This window comes from Alosa sapidissima, chromosome 8, assembly GCF_018492685.1.
Source record: "Alosa sapidissima isolate fAloSap1 chromosome 8, fAloSap1.pri, whole genome shotgun sequence".
In the NCBI taxonomy this organism is placed as follows: Eukaryota; Metazoa; Chordata; class Actinopteri; order Clupeiformes; family Clupeidae; genus Alosa; species Alosa sapidissima.
The window spans coordinates 1,963,477-1,990,015 of NC_055964.1; the positions used below are offsets into that span (position 1 = coordinate 1,963,477).

The 26,539-nt window shown below is 40.0% G+C and overlaps 1 protein-coding gene and 1 long non-coding RNA gene across 3 annotated transcripts in view; both read right to left on the reverse strand.

The window, feature by feature from the left end:
• The window catches only part of sart3 (spliceosome associated factor 3, U4/U6 recycling protein), a 135,972-nt gene extending 129,267 nt beyond the window's left edge, over window positions 1–6,705 (reverse strand). Inside the window, exon 1 of the mRNA XM_042101385.1 lies at window positions 6,448–6,705. Within this exon, the coding sequence (XP_041957319.1) occupies window positions 6,448–6,621 (174 nt within the window). The 5' untranslated portion in view covers window positions 6,622–6,705. The remainder of the gene's footprint in view (window positions 1–6,447) is intronic.
• An 8,301-nt stretch (window positions 6,706–15,006) lies between these two features.
• On the reverse strand, window positions 15,007–19,987 carry LOC121715602. 2 transcript variants are annotated; one of them, XR_006033647.1, is made up of 3 exons: window positions 18,979–19,987; window positions 16,421–16,526; window positions 15,007–15,153 (listed from the first exon to the last, which is right to left on the reverse strand). It is a non-coding gene; the product is annotated as an uncharacterized LOC121715602 (long non-coding RNA). The 2 variants fall into 2 exon arrangements; XR_006033648.1 differs by having other exon boundaries at window positions 16,416–16,526.
• Window positions 19,988–26,539: the final 6,552 nt, after the last annotated feature.

The window sequence follows — 26,539 nt, forward strand, 5'->3', positions numbered from 1 at the left end:
GCCGATAAGTGAAAAAAATAAAATATTATTGTTTCGCCAAAGAACAGAACACACTAAGCATGAGCACAACCGCAGCTTTTTCACTCCAGGCCTGAAGAGGGCAGAGAACCCAAATGCATGAGTGGACCTAACCATTTATCCAGCACTGCTGGAGGGACTGCTTTTAGAGGGTAGCCATGGCCTACTGGTTAGCCATGGCCTACTGGTTAGCTCTTCGGACTTGTAACCGGAGGGTTGCCAGTTCGAACCTTGAGCAAGGCACCTAACCCCTCACTGCTCCCAGAGCGCCGCTGTTGTTGCAGGCAGCTCTCTGCGCCGGGATTAGTGTGTTTCAGTTAAGTTCAGTCATTAGTGCTTCACCTCACTGTGTGCTGAGTGTGTTTCACTAATTCACGGATTGGGATAAATGCAGAGACCAAATTTCCCTCACGGGATCAAAAGAGCATATATACTAATGTCATCTGTGTATTCCTATCTCTGTATCTGGTATTTCACCATTCTAACAAGATCTGTGTTGAATCTGTGCAGCCCAAAATCCTCTCGTGAATGATCCTCCTTTTAACCTAAGCAGAGCGGAGCTCAGGCTACCCAGAGCAAACTGAGCAAACAAAACAGAGAGCTAGCTCGCTACTTTCTTCCCCTCCCTCCCGTGCTGGTCCCATGCAATTGAAACTCTCCTAAACGCGCATCTCGTCTGTGATTTGCTGGAATAGTTTGTTTGCTTTTATGGGCTAGGTTTGCCCAGGTTGTTTTTGTTGCCATTTTTGGAGCCTGGGCTGTCAACAGAGATTACGTTGTTTTACAGTGTATTCAGGACACAGACAGCTAGCGGTTGGTTAGGTGATGTTTGCAGTAAGTGACATAAAATGTTTTAGCTTAAAAAAACGCATGGCATCGCTTAGAGCACCTTTAACATTGGAGCTGCTCTTCGATAGGAACCTAACCACTGGGGGCGCTGGTTTTCATTTCCCCATAATATGTCAGGTATCCGGGTCGCAATATTTTTTTTCCCAGGATGATAGGGGAAGCACTTATGCAATATTAGGTTCACAAAAAATAAAATCTGTCATACTTTAATTATACTGTGGTGTCTTTTATGCAATTGGCTGACTGCGGCTTCATTAATCTGTGGTAGCCTATTACAATTTATTATACCTTGACTTTGGTAATAATTTGGAGGTAATAGTTTCATTAAAAGGGACACCAGGCAACGATTTCGTGTTAATTAATCATCTTTGTAAGTCGGTATATGGTTAAATGACTCATTACGGGGGCGAATGAAGGCTCTCCGCCCGCCCCAACTGCCTGTAGGAAGAATATCCCACTTGCAAGTTCGGTGTATCCTACCCGCCGACCGAAGCAGGATCAGTTTACAGCACAGAGGCAGGCTAACGAAAAGCTAAAGATTGTTGCAAACGTGTGTATAATGGCAGAGCCGGCGAAGAAGCAGCGAAAACCCTTGACGGAAGACGCAAAGAAAAGGAAAAGAGCTTCAGACCAAACGAGGGGGAGTTTTGTAGAGAAAAAGCATCAGGCTTGCCTGGTGTCCCTTTAAATAGTTTCTGTTGAGCAGGCAGGATACAAGTTAGAACCAACACATCTCTCGTCACATCAGGGAGCCTTAATGAACTCTGTGTTGACTGTTCTGTTGCTGTTCTAAGCCTATTTGCTGGTTGGGAAAACTTGGAGCCTAACTGTTAGAGGTTGTTGCTTATGTAGGCCCTACTCTTAATATTATAACTGTTCAGTGCTCGAGCCACGGCGAATTTACGAAAGGCTGGTCAGATTTGTACTCCCAAGTTCACGTTCATCACAAAACTCCCACAAACAGCTAGGACTAATCTAAACACGATCTAAACATGCTATGAAATTGTGAACTTGGAATATAAATCTGACGGCACGCACTTCGCTTTAGCCTGTTGGATTGACTTTGTTTAGCTACTTCTGTTGTAAAGACGATCAAAACAGACTAGACGACCACTTGTGACGTGAACGTGACATGACGTTTCACGGCCAAATCAAATAACCAATCGGGCGAGAGCCCTTCTAGCCAATCAGAGACAAAAAAGGGGTTGTGGCTAGATGGGATACAGCTAAGAACGGAAATTACGTAACAGACAGTGAAATATCGCAAAATCTCGACGATACCAGAGCCCATTTACGGACGATATTGTTACTATAACAATGGCAGCTTTCTTCTCGTCGTACAGGAGTTTTGAGAAGTACTTCAGTGATTACGAGGAAGAAACCATGACCAAGTTTACAGTCTTAACTAAAGACCGCAGTTTTGGTCAGGACGGTGAGTTCAGCTAAAAAAAATGTCCATTTTTAAATCGATAGTCTAGCTGTTAGCTTAGCATTGTATGCGCGAGTTTGTGTGTGTGTGTGTGTGTGTGTGTGTGTGCGCCTCCCTCTCCCTCCTGTGCCATATAATGTGTCATATAAAGGCCAATGTTATTATGTAAGCAACTTAAAAACTTAAAATTCAGATTGACAGAATCTCCTGTTTTCCCGGGGAGTGCGCGAGTGTGTTTGTGTTTTTTTAGAAGTGGGGTTTGTTGGTTTGTAGTGGACACCTTCTGCTAACCAGTGTCTAAGGCTGCAGATTAACTCTTTTCTGTGAGGATGGACACTGGTTTTCAGCGGCCCTCCCAACCCCACCCCACCACCCCACCCCTTCCTGTGAGGATGGACACTGGCTTTCAGCGGCCCTCACAACTCCCACACACCACCACCCCACCCCTTTCAAGTGTGCATATTGTATATAGTTCTCTGCAAACCTATGGTGGCATCATTCCTTCAGTGTGCATATTGTATATAGTTATCTGCAAACCTACTGTATGGTGGCATCATGCCTTCAGTGTGCATATTGTATATAGTTCTCTGCAAACCTATGGTGGCATCATGCCTTCAGTGTGTCTTAAACAACCACACATAAAATGTATTATATTATATTGATATTTTATTGTATTTCTCTAAATGCATACTTGACTGTAGATAGATTTATGAGTAAAGTTACCAACACAGGAAATGTTCTATTTTGTCTTTATTATTTTGTCAGAATGCACCAGAATGCTTTGTTTGTATGTGAAAATCACAAACCCCACCCCCCTAAAATTAAATGAAATCATATTGGACATATTGTGACTCTCTAACTCTTATCTTATGTAGCTGTAGAAGCAAGTCTCTCTGATGTTTATGTTTCTGCACTACAATGGTACTGTTACCACACTGCACATAACTGTACTGTACATATCGGTCCATATGGTTCATACCATATTTATTCAGTTTTTATTATAATATATTCTGTTCACTGCATATATCTATATGATTAATAATGGTACTGCCAATACATTGCACATATATGTAAGCCTACATGTTGTGTTCTCTACAGATGGAGTCGAGTCTCCGTGCAGAAGTAGATATTGCATGCCAGGTTTCAAAAGTTACGATCTCAGTCCAATCGTTAGCAGCTTCATCACAGCAAGTTATGGTCCATCCCCAAAGGGAAAGGACAGTGTTCGTTGTGCAATTGAAGCAACTCTTTCACAACGATCCGTAAAAATAGTTTTCATTTATGACACGGATATCCATGGCTGAGACGTCTTTAGATCGCCTTTAATTATAAGTTCTCGTAACGCAGGGTAAAGTTAAACTTACGTGTCCATATATATTATACCTCTTTGGGACACCTATGATCATAACTAAACTATTTATTTTGTAATAGTATTTCTAACATGAATTTATAACATAAAAGTGATGTTAATGTTCGCAAAATAGCTATTTTTCTTGTTTCCTTTGGAATATCCACGATCGCTTCCTACTTCCTGTCCTGAGCGGCGAGATTTCACTTACTTAGCTGTATCCCATCTAGCCACAACCCGAAAAAGGCGGTACCAGAGCCCATCTACGGAGAGCCTCCCCACTCTCTATTAATCCCATACAAACCGAATTTGGCTGCAGTTCACCAGAGTTCACCTAGATGGCGATCGCGGGCGAGTCCAAAATACATGGGGTCCTATGGAGCTACATGGCTACATTTATTGTTTTCACCTATTTAACAACTGAAACCCTCAGATTTTATTTTATTTTTCGCAAAATGGATATGGATTATCAATCAAAAGTGAAATAATCCGGGAGTCGTGTCCTTTCGTTTTCTTACAGGTTGGGTCGTTGTTGCCCATAACACGCTAGCATTGATGCTATGCTATGCTATGATCAAGCTAATGAATGATGTCATTGACTTGTTTGAAAGGCTTTTTAGAACAATTAAGTGACTTTAAAAAATATAATACTCAACCAAGTGTATTGTCTTTGTCTCCCCTTTCGAATACAATATTCAAATTATTTAAAAAAAAATGATATCCCGAGAAAAGTGGATTTTGAGGGGTACAGCTCCATAGACCTCCATTCATTCTGGACTCGCCCGTGAGCGCCCCTAGATGCAGTACCACACCGGAAGAGTTCCGAGAGTGAAGGTTCTCCCCTTATTAGACAATAGGCGTGTTCGACTTGGACTGAGTCTGACTTGGTCTGGCTTTCTACATAAACGTGATCTTTAGAGGCTAGCCAGGAGGAGCTACAACAGAAGGCAGCTCATCCCAGACAGACAGGCTACAGTCTGCCTGACGTGACTCGCGGGAGATATCGCGGAATTTTGTTTGCAATAAATACAGCAGAACTTTCATTCTTACTCATTAAAATGAGCATGATGACTGACGAAATAAATTCTTATGATGTAGTTTAAATACACCACTGTTGTCATACAGTTAACAGGCCTGCTTTGTAGCACATAAATTCAATATCTATCTATTTAACCAACAGCAGAAAATAACAGAATATCCAAACATTTTCAGTAGGCTAGCCTACCATTGTTGCAGAAATCACGTATAAGAAGGTATCCCTTCGATTTCTGTTTATTTTCGCATATTCCAACATAAGGAAGCAGCATGAGACTCCCGTCATAGGGAGGGAAAGTGAAAACCAGCGCCCCAAGTGGTTGCGTTCCTATCGAAGAGCAGCTCCAATGTTAAGTCCCATAGACCTAGTTTAAAAAAAATACTGTGAAGCCAAATCAGCGATCTTATCCACCAAAAATATTTGTCAGTGTCTATACAGTAATAATCTTCTAACTGTGAAAATGTCAGACCCTATTTTGCCTTATTTAAAAAAATCGAAATTGCTCCTTTTGTTTCATAAACGGACTACAAAAAAGCCACCTGACTTTACCCTTCGACGTTACTCGGTAGCATGGTTTGTTTATTAGCCTGGTTAGCATTGCCACTAAACACTTACTGCCAGCTCTTCATGTGAGTGGAAGCACAACACCAGTTATCCAGACATAAAGGTTATCACCACGCGGTTACATCACCTTCCGTTATTACAAAAATATGTAAGCCAGTTAAGCAAATTGCTTATTGATCAGTTAGAGATTAAGCGCCCAAACATGTGACGTCACATGCAGCTGTAGTTCCTTATCACCGTGTTACGACAAAAACTCAAAACAATTCAACTGATCCTAAAAATAAGGTATGACCACTTGAAGCAATAGAGGTGACCCCAGTGCCTAACATATGGAAGGCATTAAATTAAGATCCCACTGTGCACCGAGATATATTTTTTCTAAAAAAAAAATCCCATCCACTCCGCTAAACTCTAGGAACGCAACCACTAGATGGCGATGAGATTACTTTCCCTCCCTATAATCATCATGAGGACATTCCTCCCAAATGGCCCGATCACGTCTTTGAACTGACGTCATGAGGGAGTGTTTTAGCTCTTGCAGCTCGTGGAAGGCAACTGCAAGATCTGTCTGCAGGCTAAGACTCCCGCGATATTTTAAGGTCATGTGACATGGTGTAAGTCCCTCCCCGGCTGACAGAAGTCGGACAGAATTTCTAATCAGCAAGCATTGCGTCCATCCCAGTATGCATTGTGTTCAACCCAGCATGCATCACATCAAGTCAGATCTGCACAGATCTGCCTCAAGTCGAACACGCCTATTCTCTGGCGGTACCTTTCCCCAAAGATTGTTAAGGCGGAGCGCTTTCCCTACCATCCTAGGGAAAAAATATCGCATCCGGGTCAAAGGACAAGTAAGATGGCGGGCTATTTACTTCATTTCCAACAATAAATGCAGAGAAGTTTTAATAGACCACGGGTTCTGGTACTGCAGTAACGCTCAGATAGATTCGTGTGCCAGGTGTTAAATGGAAAACGGTGTAATCACAGTCAAATGTAATAAAATCGTGTAGCACAGTTACGGTCAGTGTAGCGCTACAGCTGCGCAGGAAAATGACCATTCGAGTAATGTTAACTGTTACGGCAATAATTAACATTAATTAGGCTACGTCCTCTTAGTTAATGCATCTAATGGCACATATTGACGTTAGTCAAACGTACGACTAAACCGACCACGGTCAGACTTAATGTCGATATTAACGTTACCTGCTCCTCCAGACGCTGAATTTCAGCCTCAATCTCTCCCTCATCATCAGATGTGTCATCTGATTTGTCGAGTATCATGCCCTCTTCGTCAGACAGCAAATCCCGTTCCTTTCCCCCACCTTCCTCCTCAATTCCAAGTTGTATCAATTTAGTTTCTTCACCTGTGGTTTCCATTGCAGGGGTATTGCAAACTTGGTTTTGCGTGCTGATAATAAAACGACGAAGCTGCGTTAGCCGAACTTCTTCTTTCCTTTTTCATGGCGGTTGTCAAACAACTTTTGGAAGCATTACCGCCACCTACCGAAATGGAGTGTGAGTCTGGATATTTAAATCCTAATAATAGCTAATATAAGTATAAGTATATACTCTTTTGAGGGAAATTTGGTGTCTGCATTTATCCCAATCCCTGAATTAGTGAAACACACTCAGCACACACTAATCCCAGCGCAGTGAGCTGCCTGCAACAACAGCGACGCTCGGGGAGCAGTGCAGGGTTAGGTGCCTTGCTCAAGGGCACTTCAGCAACTAACACCCCATTCCTAGGTCTATTACTCTCAACCCAGGACAGAGCAATAATTATAGCTACTAGCTCAGCTGTGTAAACTGCAAGATCATTACTCAGTCTTTCTTTTTTTACAGATATTGAGACTAGGAATTACAAATGCAATACCAACTTTACCCTCTGTTGACTTTGATCATTCTAACATTATCAATAGAAGTTCAAATAACACTCGTATTCTATTTTCAACTGTTGATAAATTAACAAATCCCCCCTCACAATTAGCACCTGAACTTCTCTCAACTAATAAATGCAATGAGTTTTCATCTTTTTTTAAATGTAAAATTTACAAAATCAGACTCAACATATCTGCTCAATTACAAATTCAACAACCTGAACTTCCAGCAACAAACAGAGGGAAACTAAACTTAATGTCAGAGTTCAGCTTGATAGACTACGAAACACTTAAAAAAACGGTACAGAATCTCAGCTCTTCCACATGTGTCTTAGACACTCTGCCTACCATTTTGGCGGCGGATGTCCTTCAAATTGTAAATGTATCACTGCTGTCTGGCACTATTCCTAAGTCACTGAAAACAGCTGTTGTAAAGCCACTTCTCAAGAAGAATAACCTGGATGCCTCCATGCTAAACAATTACAGGCCCATATCCAATCTACCTTTTATTGGCAAAATTATTGAAAAAGTAGTCTTTAATCAATTAACCACCTTCCTAACATCAAATGGGTATTTTGATTACTTTCAGTCTGGTTTTCGGGCAAATCACAGCACTGAAACAGCTCTCATTAAAGAGACACAGATTCAGGTAAAACATCAGTCCTAGTGCTACTGGACCTTAGTGCAGCATTTGACACTGTTGATCACAATATTTTACTACACAGACTAGAACACTGGGTTGGATTTACAGGCATAGTTATCAGCTGGCTAAAATCATATCTACAAGAAAGGAGCTTCTTTGTTGCCATTGGAAACTGTACCTCAACACCAACGTCCTTGACCTGTGGTGTTCCCCAGGGGTCGATCTTAGGGCCACTATTATTCAACCTCTATATGCTCCCACTTGGACAAATCATCCAAAATAACTTGATTTCATATCATAGCTATGCAGATGACACACAAATTTACTTAGCTCTGTCACCAAACGACTATGGTCCTCTTGAATCTATTTGTCAGTGTATAGAACAAATCAACACCTGGATGTCTCAAAATTTTCTTCAACTGAACAAAGAAAAAACTGAAGTAATTATATTTGGTAAAAAGGAGGAAAGACTTAGGGTTGCCAGTCTCCTTGACACAAAAGGGTTGAAGGCAAAGGATACAGTTAAAAATCTTGGTGTATTAATTGACAGTGATCTAAATTTCAACAGCCACATGAAAGCGACAACTAAATCAGCTTTTTACCACCTCAAAAATATTGCCAGACTCAGAGGGCTGATGTCAAAATATGACTCATTCATGCATTTATCTCCAGCAGGGTTGATTACTGCAATGGACTGTTCACAGGCCTTCCTAAAAAGACTATTAAACAGCTTCAGATTATACAAAATGCAGCAGCTAGGATTCTAACAAAAACTAAAAGAACTGACCACATTACTCCAATTCTTAAGTCCTTGCACTGGCTTCCAGTAAGTCACAGAATTGACTTTAAAGCTCTATTGCTTGTTTATAAATCAGTAAATGGAGCAGGACCTAAATACCTGTCAGACATGCTTCAGCAGTACACACCTTCGCGTCCTCTCAGGTCCCAAGTGAAAAACCTGCTAGTAAAACCTACTGTTAGAACTAAACATGGTGAAGCAGCTTTTAGCTGCTATGCGGCTCAGCTGTGGAATCAACTTTCGGATGACATCAAAAAGGCCCCAACTGTAGCCAGTTTTAAATCTAGACTTAAGACCAAACTGTTCTCAGATGCTTTCTGCTAACTGTGCCGCGTTACAAATTCTGAATCTGCCTTGATAATTATTCTACTTTATCTTTTATTACTTCTTTTTACTTTCTTTTTGCCTTTGTTTTGTTTTTTTGTTTTTTTTTTGCTTACTAATTATCCTTTATTTTTAAATTATTTTACCTTGTGTTTTATGTTTTCTTTTTATTATGATCTTTACCTTTTAACTATTCTTTGACTATATTGCCTTTCTATGCTTTTTATTTGTTATTATTGTTTGGTTTTGTTTATGTAAAGCACATTGAATGACCTCTGTGTATGAAATGCGCTATATAAATAAACTTGACTTGACTTGACTTGACTTTGATGCATCTGTAAATACCACTACTTTATCTCTTTAAGAACAAAATTATTCATACCCCTGGCAAATATTGATGTAATGTTGATGTTCTCTTGACCAATATGTTTGTTTTGACTGAAATTGACACTGCCACATGCCAAAAGGTTGTAAGACAATGTGGTAGAAACATGGAATCAAAAAATAATCGTTTTTATCTTTTTTAACATGTTTATGAAAAATGGCAAGTTCAAAATTAGTCATACTCTTTTTAAATAGTCAATGGAAACATCTTTATTTGCATTAACAACTCTCAAAATGGTTCTTATAATATCTACCAAGCCTCTCCATGTCTCCACAATGATTTTAGACCACACCTTTTTAACAGCAATCTGGGTTTTTAGTCAGGAACGATTATTTGCCATCACTCTGGCCTTGTGCTTACTTTTTTGATGGATTGAGGTCTGGACTCTGGCTCTGCCACTCTAAAATGATATTGTTCTCAGTTAACCATTTCTTGCCTTGTTTGGCTGTATGTTTTGGATCATTGTGTGGTTTAATGGTCCAATGATGCCCATTGGGGCAGGTCTCTCGGCAGACTGCCTGATCTTTTCCACCAAAAATGTCAATGTAGCCCCTTGTTTTGTATTTTTCTGTATTCTTTTTATCGTCATATCTCTTCCTTTTTTCTCCTCATGGGTAAGGTTCTCTGAGCTATGCACCTTTGCAATGCCTTCGATAGGGCCTCTGCTTTATCTTTATTATTTGTGATAACTCTTTGATCATTAATCATTACTGGATACTCAAATCCCCTCCAGTTCCCTCTCATCTTCTTGATCATGTCCCATACACTTTGAATTGGAGTTGTTCTTTCAATTGAATCACAAAACTTTTTCCAATCCCTTTTTGCACTTTTGACTGTGCGGCTCACTACAGCTTGACACTGTTTATATTTAATAAAATGTCCAAAATTTAGAGTTTGCTTTAAAGTTCTAAAAGCTTTATTACGGTCCCTGACAGCCTTACTACATTCCTCAGACCACCAGGGTACAATCCTTCCTTTACTACCTGACTTTGACTTGGGAATGGATAGCTCAGCAACCCTAATTATGCTGTTTGTAACTGAGTAACACATACAATGGGCATTGCTTCGATTTGGCCAGCTTCCCTCGCAGTCCGCGTGTGGGATCACGCGGTATCACGCGACTTTAATTTGTATTTTTCCAGTGACGCTGCAACGACGCTGCAACAACCCAAACAACCGGCAGATGTCTCTTCTGAGCAGGGTGTCTCGTAAAAAGAAATGGAGCCTGGAAAACCCTTCACAGACTTCACTACAGACTCTAGGAGACTGGTTTAGAAATAATTTAAGTATTTCACCCCTGGTACAATTAGCAGTGTATGCTATTCGTACCCTGGTGCAATAAGAAGTGAATTCTATTCGTACCCCGGTGCACACAGCAATGTGTCCTATTAGTACCCCGTCTGGTACAAATATCAATGTATGCTATTCGTACCCCGGTGCACACAGCAATGTGTTCTATTAGTACCTCGTCTGGTACAAATATCAATGTATTCGTACCCCGGTGCACACAGCAATGTGTTCTATTAGTACCTCGTCTGGTACAAATATCAGTGTATGCTATTTGCACCCCTGTGCATTTAATCTGGCATATTGATCACACAATGTAATAATATTTTTTTTTTTTTTAAAAACAAGCAACATGTTTTTTTTGTTGTTACATAACAGAGTGTGAATAGCTCAGCTGTGTAATAGACACTCTGAATAAGGAATGCTGTTTGCATCAATGTACAGTTAGAAGTGGATGCTATTCGTACCCAGGTGTTTATAGTACTGCATGCTATTTACACCCTGGTGCATGAACTAACTAATTGTTGCAATCAAAACTTCCGTTTGAGAACCGATTTCTTGTTCAAATTGCGCGCCTTCTCTCCAGAGACGTTGGTACACATGCACACTCACTCCGCCAAAATGAGGCCTTTGCCTGTGACCACTGCACTATCTGCTTCGACAAAAAGTCAAGGTTTGCAGGTAAACTTATAGTTTATAGGCCTGAACGTCATATTCACGAAATGTCTGTTAGCTAACAAACTGACGGTTGTATGTGTTCACTGAACAAAGATTATGAAAATAAAACACAACTTTTCCATCTCAATTTTAATTTGAACAGATATTAGTGCTGAAACCGTTCAGAATTCTTCACTTTCTGCTGACGAAAAAACGAATGTCGGCCATGTTTTTTGGGCACGCGAGCAACATGTTTTTGTTGTTATGTAACAGGGTGTGAATAGCCCTGAGGGGTATTCCAGAAAGCAGGTTTACTGGCTTAACTGGGTATGTTAACCCAGAGTTAGCAGTAAACCTGGGATTTCAGTTCCAGAAAGCTCAAAAATTATCAGGCTATGTAAGTAACTATGGTAACACAGGCTCTGAACTGAACTGGGTATGTAAACCCAGAGTAAACGGTAAACCTGGGATTTCAGTTCCAGAAAGCTCAAAAATGATCAGGCTATGTAAGTAACTATGGTAACATAGGCTCTGAACTTAACCTGGTAGGGGGTAGGTTTTGTTCAGGTTATGTTCAATTATGTTCGGTTATTTTAGTGCATGTTCAATCAGGCCGCTATTTTTACACTTGTCACACAATGGCGTTTCATTTTGACGAAGGTCCGATTGACAAAGAAGCACAAAATCGTGTAATATTCATCCGTGCAATTCACCGTGAGAGGGCGATAAGACCACGACATCACATGATAGCCTATCCATTATTTTCCAAACGAGTTTTTCAAGAGCGCTAGAGTTTTTCAGCTGAATCCTAAATATAGGCTACTTGAAAAGCAGCATGGTGGATTAGAATAGAATAAAATAAATATTTAATGTAGGAGCCTACACCATAGTGGACATTTGTGTTTGGCTCACCAGACAGATGGACAAACAACATCTCAGACACATTGAAGATATAATTAAAACAAGTACAGTACAAAAAAGGGGAAACATAGCCTATAGAAAATTGATAAATAAGTTTAGATATAGCTGTATAGCTCAGCCGGGTATGTATGTTGTCACTAAGTTTGGTTAAGAATGCTGATGGCATTTTGGGATAAAATATTTTTTTAATAGGCTACACACGCTCTCCGACTGGGAGTTTTTGTAGTGTTGGAGACGCAGAGCATATCGGCAAGCTGTCGGTCAGTGCATAAAGTTTGCCTTGCGCTAAAGCAGTCCCTGCACAACTTCATTCGTTTTCCTGGACACAAACCCACGAGGATCATTAATGTGTAGTTTCACCAACTGGCAGGTCAGCATCACTTATTAAATTTTCCAAATGTGCACTGAAATGTGTCCAACAGGCTACCCATGCCTTCCGACATTAACCCTTCCCAAGATGGAGCGCAAAAGTTTAACTTGGCCCACAGCTGCAGAACCAGTGTTAAAATAGAAAATTACATGTGGGATTCTCAAAGAATTCTATGGCCCACTCACTCTGTGACAAGGTAGGAAAGCATCATTCAAAGCAGTCAATACGTGATGTTCAGTGAATTATTTAATTGTGCCTTTGACATTAAATAGGCTATCCTAAACGTACGCATTTACACGGTCAGTTAGGCTATTCTCTGCCAAGCAAGGTCTCGGACGCAGGCGCTTAAGTATTGATCTTTTTTTTTTGTTATTACAGTTCTCTCCTCGTAAGCCTCGACTACTCCGCCTCTGAAAAATACGGTGCTCTTTGTTTCGCCGGTTTCACTCATTGTTTCGACTCTCAATAGATGATGCCTTTATAAGTTCGCCGTGAACGCGCACAACTTTAGGTTATCTAACACAGGGTTGATTGAACTAACTGGTATCCGGTGTTTTGGAACCGACAGCTCGGGTTTAGTCGCCACAGGTTCAGACAACCCAGAGGTTAAGTTTTATCTCAGTGTTTGTTAAACCTCCTTTCTGGAATACCCCTCTGAACGCTCAAATATGATCAGGCTATGTAAGTAACTATGGTAACATAGGCTCTGAACTGAACTGGGTATGTAAACCATAGACTGTAAAAAATATGGACAAAGCGTCTGTGACGTCACCCATAGATTTTCTGAAGAACGGTTATGAAGCCGTTTATGGGGGGTGTCAGTACACGATCCGTACCGCCTGCCAGATCCGTTCTGCGCATGCGCAAGATTATGCGCATGCGCAGAAGCTTAACGTCTTTTACGATGGTTTACGACACTACATGATTGGTTCTACGCTTGCGCGATTGTCGGTATTACATATCCAGAGAACGAGAATGTATAATAAGTCAAGTCAACATTGTTTGTAGCAGTAATAAAGTTCTAATAGTTAAATGTACATGTTTTAAGGAGCCAACGGAAATGTATGGAGGCTACCCAGATAGCAAAGGAGGTCGAATCAACGTTAATTGGTCAGGGTTGCGTTTCCTAGCTGCTAACCAAGTTAGCAACTTAGCTGGTTGCAACGCGATGCCAACCAACAGGTTAGCAACTATTTGGGAAACGCATCCCAGATTGGTCGGTTTCTGTCAGACGACCGAATATCAACGATGAATCAACGGCATGAAAACGTGAAGAACGTACAAATATATGCAGTTGTAACTTCTACAGACCAAAACCCTGGATGAGATGTACGAAACAGCTTTCTAGTTTGAAGACCAAAACCCTGGATGAGATGTACGAAACAGCTTTCTAGTTTACACTTAAGCGAGGTTACACAATTGACAGCTCTCATTAGCCTACATGCCATCTCCTCACACTAACTGTTAAGTCTTTGGTTTCACATGTAACATTGTGATCATTTAATAATGAAATATGAACTGATCTGGGAACTGGATACATTTATTTAATGACCCATAACGTTTGCATGCATCCACGCACGACACCTGCGTAAGCGTTTCAGGAGGCAACACTGTATCAAAACGAGCACACAATCAAATTCACACATGGAATGATCATCAAATGACTCATTCCTTTACTGTGAACTGCTAGCCTACGTACTTGCCTGTGTAAATAACTCGACTGAATCAAAGACAGAATTGCAAAGATGAATATGGTCACCTACATTTAAATGAATGCTATTACAACCATGAATAAAGGAGGAGAGAGGGGGGGGGGCAACAAGTAAACTAACTTGCTGTGTTGAGACAAGCACATGGACTCAATGACCGTTTATTAATATCATTTTATTGCATGCATAAATAACAAATCCTTCAAGGCCATAGAGCATATGGGTGTTCATACTTTTGAAGATGCTCTGCAACTTCTGACTATAAACACACAAATAGGCTACAAGAGACTATTCACCTTTCAATAAGTTTTTTTTAAACTACATAACTACGATCTTATATAAATAACACTTCATTTTAATTCATGTAACATGAAAAAATACATCAGGTATTGTATGCAATTTCAAGCCCATAACATTTTCTAATGTTTTCACAACTATAACATTAAGCAAACATCTCATGATTGCTGCCCATTGCATGAGTACACTGTACAAAGAAATAGTCTATAAAAGGTTTTTGCTGTAATATGTCATTACTGGACATTTTTTGAAATAGTGTTAAAATACCGTCACACCCCTACCTGACAGTCATGAGTACTTTGGTGGTTTGGTGCAAGGCTTTTAGACTAATGGCCTCCTTACACCAAACAACTTTGACAAGATTTGGGAAATATTCTTCAAAGATTGGAGTCTTTTGAGTAAAGCTTGAATGGGGGGCATTAGTTAAAATACTACAATCTTTTAAGAATCTTTCCCCAAATCTTGTCAAACTTGTTTGGTGTAAGGTGGCCATTAGACGTTTCAAAACATGATTTAGATAACTTATTGATGCATTCATCTCCAGTAGGGTTGACTACTGCAATGGGCTTTTCCATCTGGTGTCACTGGGCCAAGTCATCATCTACTTCTTTGGCTTCATGTTCTGAGTCCTTGGGCTTTTCTGTGAAAGAGAATCACCTTGAGTTGACCATTTTTAATTTTTAATGCACTTTATTTACACCAATGTATTATAACTCTTTATGCAGTGGTTCGCAATCCTTTGTGCCAAAATCCAAGATAAAATCACATTCACATATACTTATGAAAGTATAAGTATATACAGTACCCTCCAGAATTATTGGCACCTCTACTAAAGTTAATATGTTATTATCTGTGATTTATTGTAATCTCACAAATGAAAAAAAAAAAAAAAAAAACAGGAAAAATACAACCTTGAAGGAAAGAAAGAAAAAGAAAAATCTTTAGATTTAAAAATAAATAAATATTTAACAAAAACACTTCGCTCACAATTATTGGCACCCCTACTTGTAATACCTTCTTAAGCCTCCCTTTGCCAATAAAACAGCTTGTAATATTCTCCTATGACACCCCATAAAGTTGTAGAATAAAAAACAAGGGATTTAAGACCGTTTGTCTTTACAAAATCTCCCCAGATCGTCCAGATTCCTAGGTCTACACTTGTGCATTCTCCTCTTTGACTCACCCCACTGTTTTTCTATGGAGTTTAGATCAGGGGACTGAAATGGCAATGTCTGAAGCTTGATTTTGTGTTCAGCAAACCATACTTGTTTTGATCCGGACATTTGTTTTATTTCATTGACCTGATGAATGATCCAATCATGACCAACTTTTAGTGTCTTGGCAGAGATTGACAGATTTCCTTTGAAAATGTTCAGGTTTTTCTTGGTGTTCATGAAACCATGCACCTTAATTAGGTTCCCAAGGCCTTTGGGAATAAAAACAGTGCCACAATAGCACAGCCCCTCCACGATAATTCTCATTCTCTGGACTAGTAGCATTATGTCCACTATTAGTAGGCTAGTTAGACTACACAAAAAAACGACGATCAAAAATCAAGAGCTTGTCCCTCGAAACAGATCATCCGTTGTTCGAAAATATTTTGGATTTCAGGCAAGTGAAGTTAACTAAAAACATTAGCAAAGCAGGGCACTCAACTCATACCGTGAAACACATTACATTACGTAAACCACACATGCCTTTTTTATCACGTTAACTTTTAGTCCTTGTTTGCTTCCTCCAATATAGCCTATAATAAGAGTGGAGCTAACGACGGGATCTGTGAAGAGGCCCTTGCACGTTTTATTACTTCTTGCACCTCTTTCCACCTTGGTGGACTATTGTCGCACTGGCTACTTAATTCACCAATAGGTGGGATACATAAGAAACATACCGTGAACATACCTTACAACATGAAATGTGCCATCTGACAATTTGGGGTGGCATTTTGTCATTCTGTGTCCTTCAGCTTGTACTGGGGGGTCTTGGTTGCACTGCACCTTCTGATGGTGTGAACTGTTAAATGAGAGTGAGAGAGAGAGAAATAGGACAGACAAAATAATGTATTAGAATAATATTACTACAGCACTAGAACACCACCACTATCATCATCAGTCATACACTGCAATACTGATTAGAAAAACAAAAGGGCAAACGCTAAGAATCTACAGGTCATAATACAATCAATACTCTGATGCATCTGTGATTAAGGCCAAATGGGAGACAATCCAACAGATATCTTTGACCCTTACATGCATAAGTGGAGTCAAATATGACCCCAGCATTGTTGGTAATTTTACATTTGTATTGTTTAATCTTCCATATATTCCTCAAATATTTTGTCTGACATGAGGCCATTTGGATTTGCATCATTGGTATATTTTTTTGTATCATTACCACACTTTTCCATACATTGGGTCAAAAATGACTCCAATCATTTTCTATGGAATTTCAAGTAATGCCAACAAAGGGTGGCTTGTGTGTATTAAAGTCAAATAAAGTTTCACTGTTGGGTACTGTATAAACAAGATGTTTAGAGTTTGAGTGAACACGAAAGGAGCCGAATATAACAGAAGATACATTTCATATTATTCACATCAACATTGTGACCTGAAGAGTGACTTCGATTGGCATTCCCCGAACTCAAGAGATGGACGAAGGAAATGCATGAAAGAGGCAAGTAATTTCCCTCATCTCTGGAATAAGAAACATACTCAATTGCATTTGATGGTATTGCCTTCCATTGCTTGGGTGCTAGGTCAACCTAACCCACTTAGTTAGCAAAGGTAGAGTTGAGTAGGGAAGTGCCACAGCAGTGCTCCTTGTAGAGCTGCCCATGGACCTTAAGACTCACATACATTCTAATTTTTACGTTTTGATAGAACTAAAGCACTAATTTTCAGGTGCTTGTTGACAGCCATGTCAAAGAACAGGAAACTGGTTTGCCGACTATTACATTACATTTAGCAGACACTTCTTGACCAAAGTGACTTACATATGTCAGCTATATTACAAGGGATCACATTGTCCCCGGAGCAATTTGGGGTTAAGTGTCTTGCCCAAGGGCACAACGGTGGAAACTGGGAATTGAACCGACAACGTTCAGGCTACTGCACGCTAGCCCAGCTCCTTAACCACTACACTACCACCGCCCCCACTATAAGTGAGCTTGTGCTCAGAGCCCATACAACCTATTTTGTCAACGCATAGCTTTCCTATGCTTCACTGAAATCAATCCTGGCACTTCACTTATCAGATGAATAGAACAGAATACTGCACATCGAAAAGTCGCGTGCTTGTCGCGTGCTTGCCAACAAGCCGCAACTACAATAGCCCCTGGCTACCATCAATCTGCGCAGACGTTGGTGGTAATAGAGATAAGAGAGATACGAGAGACAGCATTTTAGTAATAGCATTTTAGTAATAGGCGATATTTTTATTGATTTATTTTACATTGTTTTAGATTAATTTTAACATCAGATAGAGTAGATTTGTTTAGTTAGTTAGAATAGTTTGACATTTGTTTGTTTGTTTGTAGCGTTATATTGTAGATAATCTTTGTTTTAGTTTGTATATAGATAAAGTTAGGTCGATTTAGTTTAATTTAGTTCAGTTACATAAATAAAAGCTAGATTATCATTAGCAGTAGATAGTTTTAGGCTGTTTCTTTCTAAAGAGCAAGAGTTGCTGAAAAGGTAAGTGTATGGTGGCTACAATGTTAAAAAGTCACTTAAGTGAACTAACTTTAATGCTAGCTATTAGGGTAGCCAACGATAACTGTAACGTTAACCTTAAACTTTGGCTGCGCGAGCACCTTTGACCTTCCTTGATGCTGATAATGTCAACTGTACCCAACGTTGATGTTATCCAATAACACAAGACATGTAGATAAATGTCATGAATAACTATATATTGTGCATTTCCGACGAAAATGGGCTATTTTTGTACCAACGTCATCTGCTATGACAAATGTTAACAAATGTGTGATGTCGAACAACGTTCACGTTAACGTTTTAAGTTACAACATAGTCACTGGCAGTGAACCCTAACGTTAAAACATGACATGTAGATAAATGTCATGTATATACAGTAGCATATATATATAATATATATATATATATATATATATATATATGCTATATATCGTGACAATTTAGTAGTATTCTAGATATTATTGTTGCAGAAATATCAAATATCCTTCGGTAATGTCACTGTTCAATTATTGTAATTGAACAGTGACATTACCGAAGGATATTTGATATTTCTGCAACAATAATATCTAGAATACTACTAAATTGTCACGATGGCTATTAAGCGACATTAACGTGACAGAGTTTAATCGAAATGTGCTACAAATAGCTTTATCATCAAAGAATAAATGTCCGTTAATTCAGCGGTCCATACTACAATCCATGGATGTTAATATCTTAACTAACGTTAAACAGTAAAAAAAAAAAAAAGTACTTACCGCACATATTTCCAAGTCAATTTCCTTTGGTGAAGTTAACTTAGTCATGGTCGTTATGTTAGTGGCATCAACCTGATAAATGCACATTATTAACCTTAGACCATAAACCATCCGATGAAATACAGCAACCTTAAGATTTAGTGAGCTAGCTAACCCCGACATGAATAAATACTAGCTAATGGTCAATGCGGCCCCTATTTAAATTACCATTGCATAACATTAACTGTTCGATTAATGATTACCCAAACGGCTAACGATAGCTAACGTTCACATATGCAAGATGGTTATATTCTGTTATTCAACAATACCAACATTTCTAAAGACAAAGATACATTGAACATCTGAACTCTTACCTGCACAATCTGTGAAAATAATTCGTCGGGTGTAGCAGCTAGTCAAAATATATTTTTCTGAGAACTTGGTCTCATCTCACAAACCACATGGCAACCCCTGTGAAATTACCGTGGGAATGACAGACACTTGTCGTGGTGGTTTGCAGGATTAGGAAATCTGGAGAACGATGTGACGTATGGCAAAAAATGGACCAATTATAAATGATCTAATCTACTACGCCCAATCAGAGAAAGTGACATCATCGTCGAGCAAGTGGTGAATTGCTTCATACAGGGCACCGATCTTTTACTGTCTATGGCACTAAACCTGGTTTACTTTGTTAGTCAATGCCCCCACATGACACAAAATATTTGATGGACTTTCCAAACCCACAGTTGAAAATGTATTTTATTCACTTGATATTATATGCATTTTAATCTCTATATTTTTATATTTATCTAATCTTTATTGTTTGGTCATGTTTGTTGTTTTACTCCCTTTCTTTTGGGGCACATTGGGTCTGTGTTTGTCAAATATGCTGTATAAATAAATTTGATTTGATTTAGTCTCCCATCTTGGTACCTAAATGTAAACATACTGTAGAAGTGTATGCTTACTAGATATCTATGTTTTTTTATCATTTGTTCAAAGAAACATGGACCAGTACTCATTTCATGCTGCTCTTCGGCAGTATCTACTCAGTGGGGCTGTCGATTCCGCTGTTGCCGCAGTTGACCGTAAGAGACTCATACGGGTGGCCAACAACTTTGTTGTAAATGGTAAGTTAGTTGAGATAACATTGTACACACTGAGAGACATACTAATCAATCAATCAGTCACTCAATAAATCTTGAATATTTTCTTTAGACAACCAGTTATTCTACACTGGCCCAAGCAGGCAGTTCATGAGGCTGGTTGTTATGTCCGAGCAAAAAAAGGAAGCTGTCTTGAAGGAGTGCCACAACAAGCCTGGCACTGGTAACCACGCTGGAGTGAGGGCCACCAGAGACCGGGTCACTGCTGGCTACTTCTGGTCCACTCTAAAGTCAGATGTGGAAGAATGGGTAAAATCGATATGATAATTTGGTCATGGCTTGCAAACTAATTTAACAGGCAAAGCTTAATCACACCCATCCATGTATTTCGGGTGCAGGATCAGAAATCTTACAGGCCAAAGAAAAGTAAAGATCCTCACACCAGAGTGCTCCCATTAAAGTTTTTTGCTTTCATACATCAGGTGCGATGTTGTCGGCAATGCCAATTAAATGATCCCATTAAGACAGTTCCACAGGTCCTCCACCCAATAAAGGTAGGGTTTGCCTCGGTCTACAATTGTAAGTGTAGAAGACACTTATGTATCTAATACAGTTATTGCATATCCACAGGTGAAAGAGCCATGGGATGTGGTGGGCATGGATCTGATTGGTCCTCTTAGAGAGACTCAGAGAGAGCACCAGTACATTCTAACCATCACTGAACTGTTCACAAAATGGGTCATTGCAGAGCCCCTAAAGAACGGTTCGGCCAGTGAGACATCAGCAGCCCTGGTCTCTAAACTGTATATGTTTGGTATGGTCAGGAAAATAATTTCCGACAGAGGCAGTGAGTTTGTAAATGAGGTACGTCTTCTGCAAAATTCCCAATGGCATACTGCACTTACAACAATAAACAGATACAGACCAAATTGGGGAATAGCTTTAAGTTTGGGTGGGACAGTGCGGGACATGTTTTCAATGCTTATAACCTATGTTTTGGATTGGCAGCTAAACAAACATATCTTTGAGGCACTGAATATTCAACATGCAGTGTCCAGTGCCTACCATCCACAAACAAATGGACAAGTAAGTGTGCTGGTACAAAATGCTAGTTCAATGATATTCAGTCTGTGAATGTTTTGTTTGCTTGATGAGTATGTATGTAATAAAAGCATTTTGATGGTAAAGGATGAACGGACCAACCAAAATGTAAAGCGTGCCCTCAGACGCTATGTGAATGAGGCGCACGATGATTGGGACATTCATCTGCCAGCCATTGTGTATGGAATCAACACAGCGAAACAGGTTGGTCTGACATTTTACAGGGATGTTTTTGTTAGTGTTATTTTTTTTGTGGAAAGTATGCATGCATACTTAAATGCTTTTTTGAAATTAGAGATCGACACAGCACAGCCCATATTATCTGCTCTTCCATCGTCACCCCCGTCTCCCGGAGGCTTTGAATACTTGTCCAATGGAGGACAACTTTGAAGTGGAAAATCCAGAGGAAGAGCTTGACAGTACCTTGGCCAAAGTCAAAGCTTTAAACGAGAAGGTTGGGTGTGATGTAACTTATGTAACTTATGTACAAGATGATTGCATGCCTTGAAGTATACTAAATTCTATTTACTGACCTTTTAGGTCATCAGCAACATCGAGAAGGCCCAGAACAAATACAAGAAAAGCTTTGAAAACAGAAAAAACAAGCGGGTGAGGCAGGTCTGTTTAGAGGCCGGAGATGAGGTCCTCATTGCAGAGAAACCCCCCCCCAAAAAAATGGCTACACTCCAGACCCGACACCAGGGGCCATTTACCCTCACCTCGGTCACCTCAAAAGGTGTGGCAACTGTGAGGGTGGAGGGTAAAGTGACGACGATGAACGTCTCACGTCTGCGGCCCTATTTCCGTATGAAAGGTTAGATTTGTATGAGTTACAGATGTCTACATTTGTATTCTCTATGTATCTGTTGTATGTCAGAGTGACACCAACAACCTTTTTCTGTTGTTAAAGGTAATAGCACACCATCGAGGCAAGGGGACCATGTTTATGCAGCAGGTGGTTGGCTGGTGGATCACCAGTATCCAAGCCGTGGTCCACTGTGGTCCAATGACCTGGGGCCTCTCCAGGATGAACTGGTGAGTGCCAATTACAAGAGTCTTCTTTCCTGTTATACAGCACCTTTGTGAATCTGCCTAAGAGTTTCCGTAGGACCTTCTTAAGAACACAGTTCAGATAATTCTTAGGAAGACACTGGTGAATGAAGCCCATTGACCTTGGCACCAATAATGGTCAAAAATTTATATACTATTGATATGAAATATTGATATAATTGATATGAACACCTTACAAGGGCTAATAGAAAACAGGGATAATGTTTTTTTTTCCCCATTCTTAGCTGAACTATGTGCTGGACAAAGCACGTCCAGCAGCAGAAGTTATTGTGCTGGATGGTCCCGTCTGCCTACGGAGGGAGGACTTTTGGAGCTTGGGGTTAGAGGAAAAGCTTGAGAGCAACGTAAGTAGATAATGCTCAGGGTTTGGATAATTTCAGTGGCTTTATTGGAGTTTTGTAATCCAATGCATTCTGTTTTCTTAGATTGGGAATGCTTGCTTTAAGCTCATTGGAGAGGCAGCCAAAAGACATGTAAGTTTTTAGATTTTATATAATTTTGGTGCCGTTATTAAATACTGACTTAAAATAACCTACAGGGAATGGATGTCCATATAATGGATTTATACGTGGTTTCCACCCTGAAAACGGGTGAAGTACGATTGCCGGTGAGTTCATTGATTGCAATACCATGTCACATAGATGCCTTATTACAAATGTAAAGTTGTAGTTTATGGATGTATGACCCTTACTTTTGTAGGAAAACATGGGATCAAAAACGGCAATAATAATACCGGCATGGAGTAGGCAGCCGAATGCAGCGGACCACTACATGCTCTGTGTACTGTTCCAGTAGCTTTTTCTTACGTATTTTCATACAGGTCTACCAGTGGTGGACCCAATATGTGATCATTTTTTATATGTCCGTACAGGTGTTGTTAGTGGCCAAGAAAGAAGCCATTTTTCTGGACTCCAATAACCCTAATGGCTTCAGTGATGAGGCTTACAGGACAGCATTTAGGTTTGAACTACAGAGCTGATGGACACTGCTCTACAACTTGACCTCTGATTCCTTAAGGCTGACACACAGCAGCACATGTATCCTAACAATGACTACACCTACTCCCATATGAATTCAATTTAAGAAAGACATCTTAACGATTATTATCCTTAAAGTTGCTGTGTAAAAGCCTTAAGAAATACAGATCAAAAGTCCAAACAGTCAAAAGTACTATGATCGTGTTTGAGCAAAAGCCTTGTTCTATGGCTTCAGTTTTTAACAAAAAGCCTTGTTCTATGGCTTCAGGTTTGAGTAAAAGCCTTGTTCTATGGCTTACATTTTTAACAAAAAGGCTTGTTCTATGGATTCAGTTTTTTATGTTTAACAGCTTGCATAATTTTTCTTTCCAGACAACTTGCAGGAGCAGTGGCTGCTGGACCATGGGTGGAGAAGACCGGAAAAGACTTTGATGTAACTTTACTTACTTGTGTAATATCTTGGCATTTATTTTTGCACAGTGGACACAGTATACTACAATGGTTGTCAACACCATATTTGAGTAACTGTGAATTACTTTCCAGCCATTTCCAATTCAATCGGATGGACAGAGTTGTGGGATCTTCATGATTATGGTAAACTTCTACAATTTCCACACAATTTCTCCTGTTTGTCTTACACCTCTGTAATCATTATCTTTCTCTCTCTTTAACAGTACGCCCTCAGCATCTGCACTAATGCCCAATTTGACTTTTTGGATGTAAGTTGTAATTCCTAGCATATGTAAGCAAGAATGTTAAAAAATAAACAGCGCAAATCTCCAATATTATATGTGTATTACAGACGGACATACCATCCATTCGCAAGTGGTGGTGTCTGCAGATTCTGGAGAAATTTTCGATCACTAGGTAGGACCGACACATTTCAAGCAGTAAAACATTGGTCTGTTTTACAATTATGCTATATTAAAAGTACCGTACTCTGACTTTTGAAAAGGCATGGGCAGCACTTTGGACAGCGCTTTGCCTTCTGGACCGAGGAGGCAAAAGAGCTTATGGCAGGCACCCTACAACCTATATATAGGATTCCTCGGTCCCACAAAGTTAAGGTATGGCCAAACTAACCAGACAACCATTTGTTTTCATCCTATATGTTCTTTGTGCATGAAATTATGATTTAGCACATGCTGTTGTCCAAAGTAACTCACAAACTTGAATTTCCCCTTGAGGATCAATAAAGTATCTATCTATCTATCTATCTATCTATCTATCTATCTAAATGAAACCAAAAAAGTTTAAAATTATTAACTATTTTAAAATATGGGTATGACTACAGTACTGTAAAGATAAACATGTAGTCTTAACTCAAGGTATTTTACTCTATCAAAGGAGGAGCAGGTAGAAGTGGAGGACCTTCCCATCATACTGAAGGACATGTACTCAGCAGCATATGTGCTGAGGAACAGCCCTGGGCTGTTCACGTTCACTGGGTGGGTGCACGAACCATCCTACATGACGATGGAGCACGAAGACCAGATTAATGCTTGGAGGGTGTTGCAGGACACAACTGAGTGGGATGCAAAGGAGCCATTTACATTCATATTTGAGAATGTCCAGGACATGGAAAAATTCATGACTGTCTGTAGAGACGCCCTCGAACTCAGAGTGAATGCTGGGTGTGGGGTGCACCACCCCCCTGGTGTGGAAGAGTGATATTTGTCTTTGTGACATTATAATTAATACTACTTTTATTCACTAATATGTCTCGTGTCGTGACTTCATTCATGTTCACACAATGCATTTTTTCAAGTCATTTCCTTGGTCAGATTCATGTAGATAATATGCATTTCTGCCTGCTGGACTATGTTCCTTATTATCTTTTTTAAACACCGCTGGTGGCATTGTTTCCTCATTTACGTTAGATATAGGCCTAGTAGGCTATATAGTCCCCCCTTCTAATGCAAAAAGACGAAACCAGCGAGATTTAGAACCCACGTCGTTCGACTCTTTGACAACACAGCTGCTCTTCTCCGACCTCAGATTGAAACAAGGTAAGTTAGTTAGGTAGGCCTAGGCCTAGTATCAATATAGCAATGAATCGCAATGGGGGTTAGCCTACAGAAAACTGAAGGTTTGCAGTGACAGCAAGACAACGACTCAGTAATCAAAATGGTGTATGTTCATGTACTCAACTCCTTTATTATGACCGCCGCGCAGTGAAGCGGCGGTCATATAGGTTTAGTCAGATTTTTTTTTTTTTTTCTTTTTTGCATGCCCAAATTTCCGTCAATGATTCCCGGGACACTGAAAGACCGGGGTACATGAAACTTGGTGGGCATGTAACCCCACATGGATAGCATGGAACCATCGTTTTTCGTTTTGATCTGTAGCCCCCCCGCTGGACTGGACCCCCCGAAAGGAGGGTAGGGCAGACACAGTTTTCTGTGAATATAGTAGGGTTTAGGAGGACCATTTTTTTTTTTGTATGTTGATCTCAAGGGGCCATGTCAACCCATTCCATAACCACTCATTTCATGTATAGCGCCACCTAGTTAAACACAAAAAAGTAAAAATGAGGTGTTGTAATTGAAGGTATCTGTGACCTAACATAGTCAAAACTGCACGAAATTGGAATTGTAGGATCATTATGACACCCTCTGTATGCACGCCAAGTTTTGTGGAATTCCGTTCATGGGGGGCCACACAATAAATTAATTTATGTTACTATACACCAACTGGCCTGTAGGTGGCCGGAGACAGTTTTCTGTGAATATCTCGAGAACCGTAGGGCCTAGGAGGTCCACTTTTTTTATGTATGTTGGTCTTAAGGGGGCATGTCAACCCATCCCATTACCTAGTTAAAAATTAAAAAGCAAAAAATTAGGTGTTTTCATCACAATATCTCTGGCTGACAAGGTCAAAACTGCACGAAATTAAAAGTGTAGGATCATTATGACACCCTCCGAATGCATGCCAAGTTTTGTGTACTTTCGTTCATGGGGGGCCTTACAATAAAATAATTTATGTGTACATTTAGTGACGTACACCAACAAGGATTCCCGGGACACTGAAAGACCGGGGTACACAAAACTTGGTGGGCATGTACCCCCACATGGATAGCATGGAACCATCATTCTTCGTTTTGATCTGTAGCCCCCCCGCTGGACTGGACCCCCCGAAAGGAGGGTAGGGCAGACACAGTTCTCTGTGAATATCTTGAGAACTGTAGGGCCTAGGATGACCAATTTTTTCCGTATGTTTGCCTCCAGGGGTCATGTTAACCCATTCCATGTGCACACATGTGCATAAACAGATACACACGCACACATATACATTTACAGTAATCATACGTATGACACATACTCA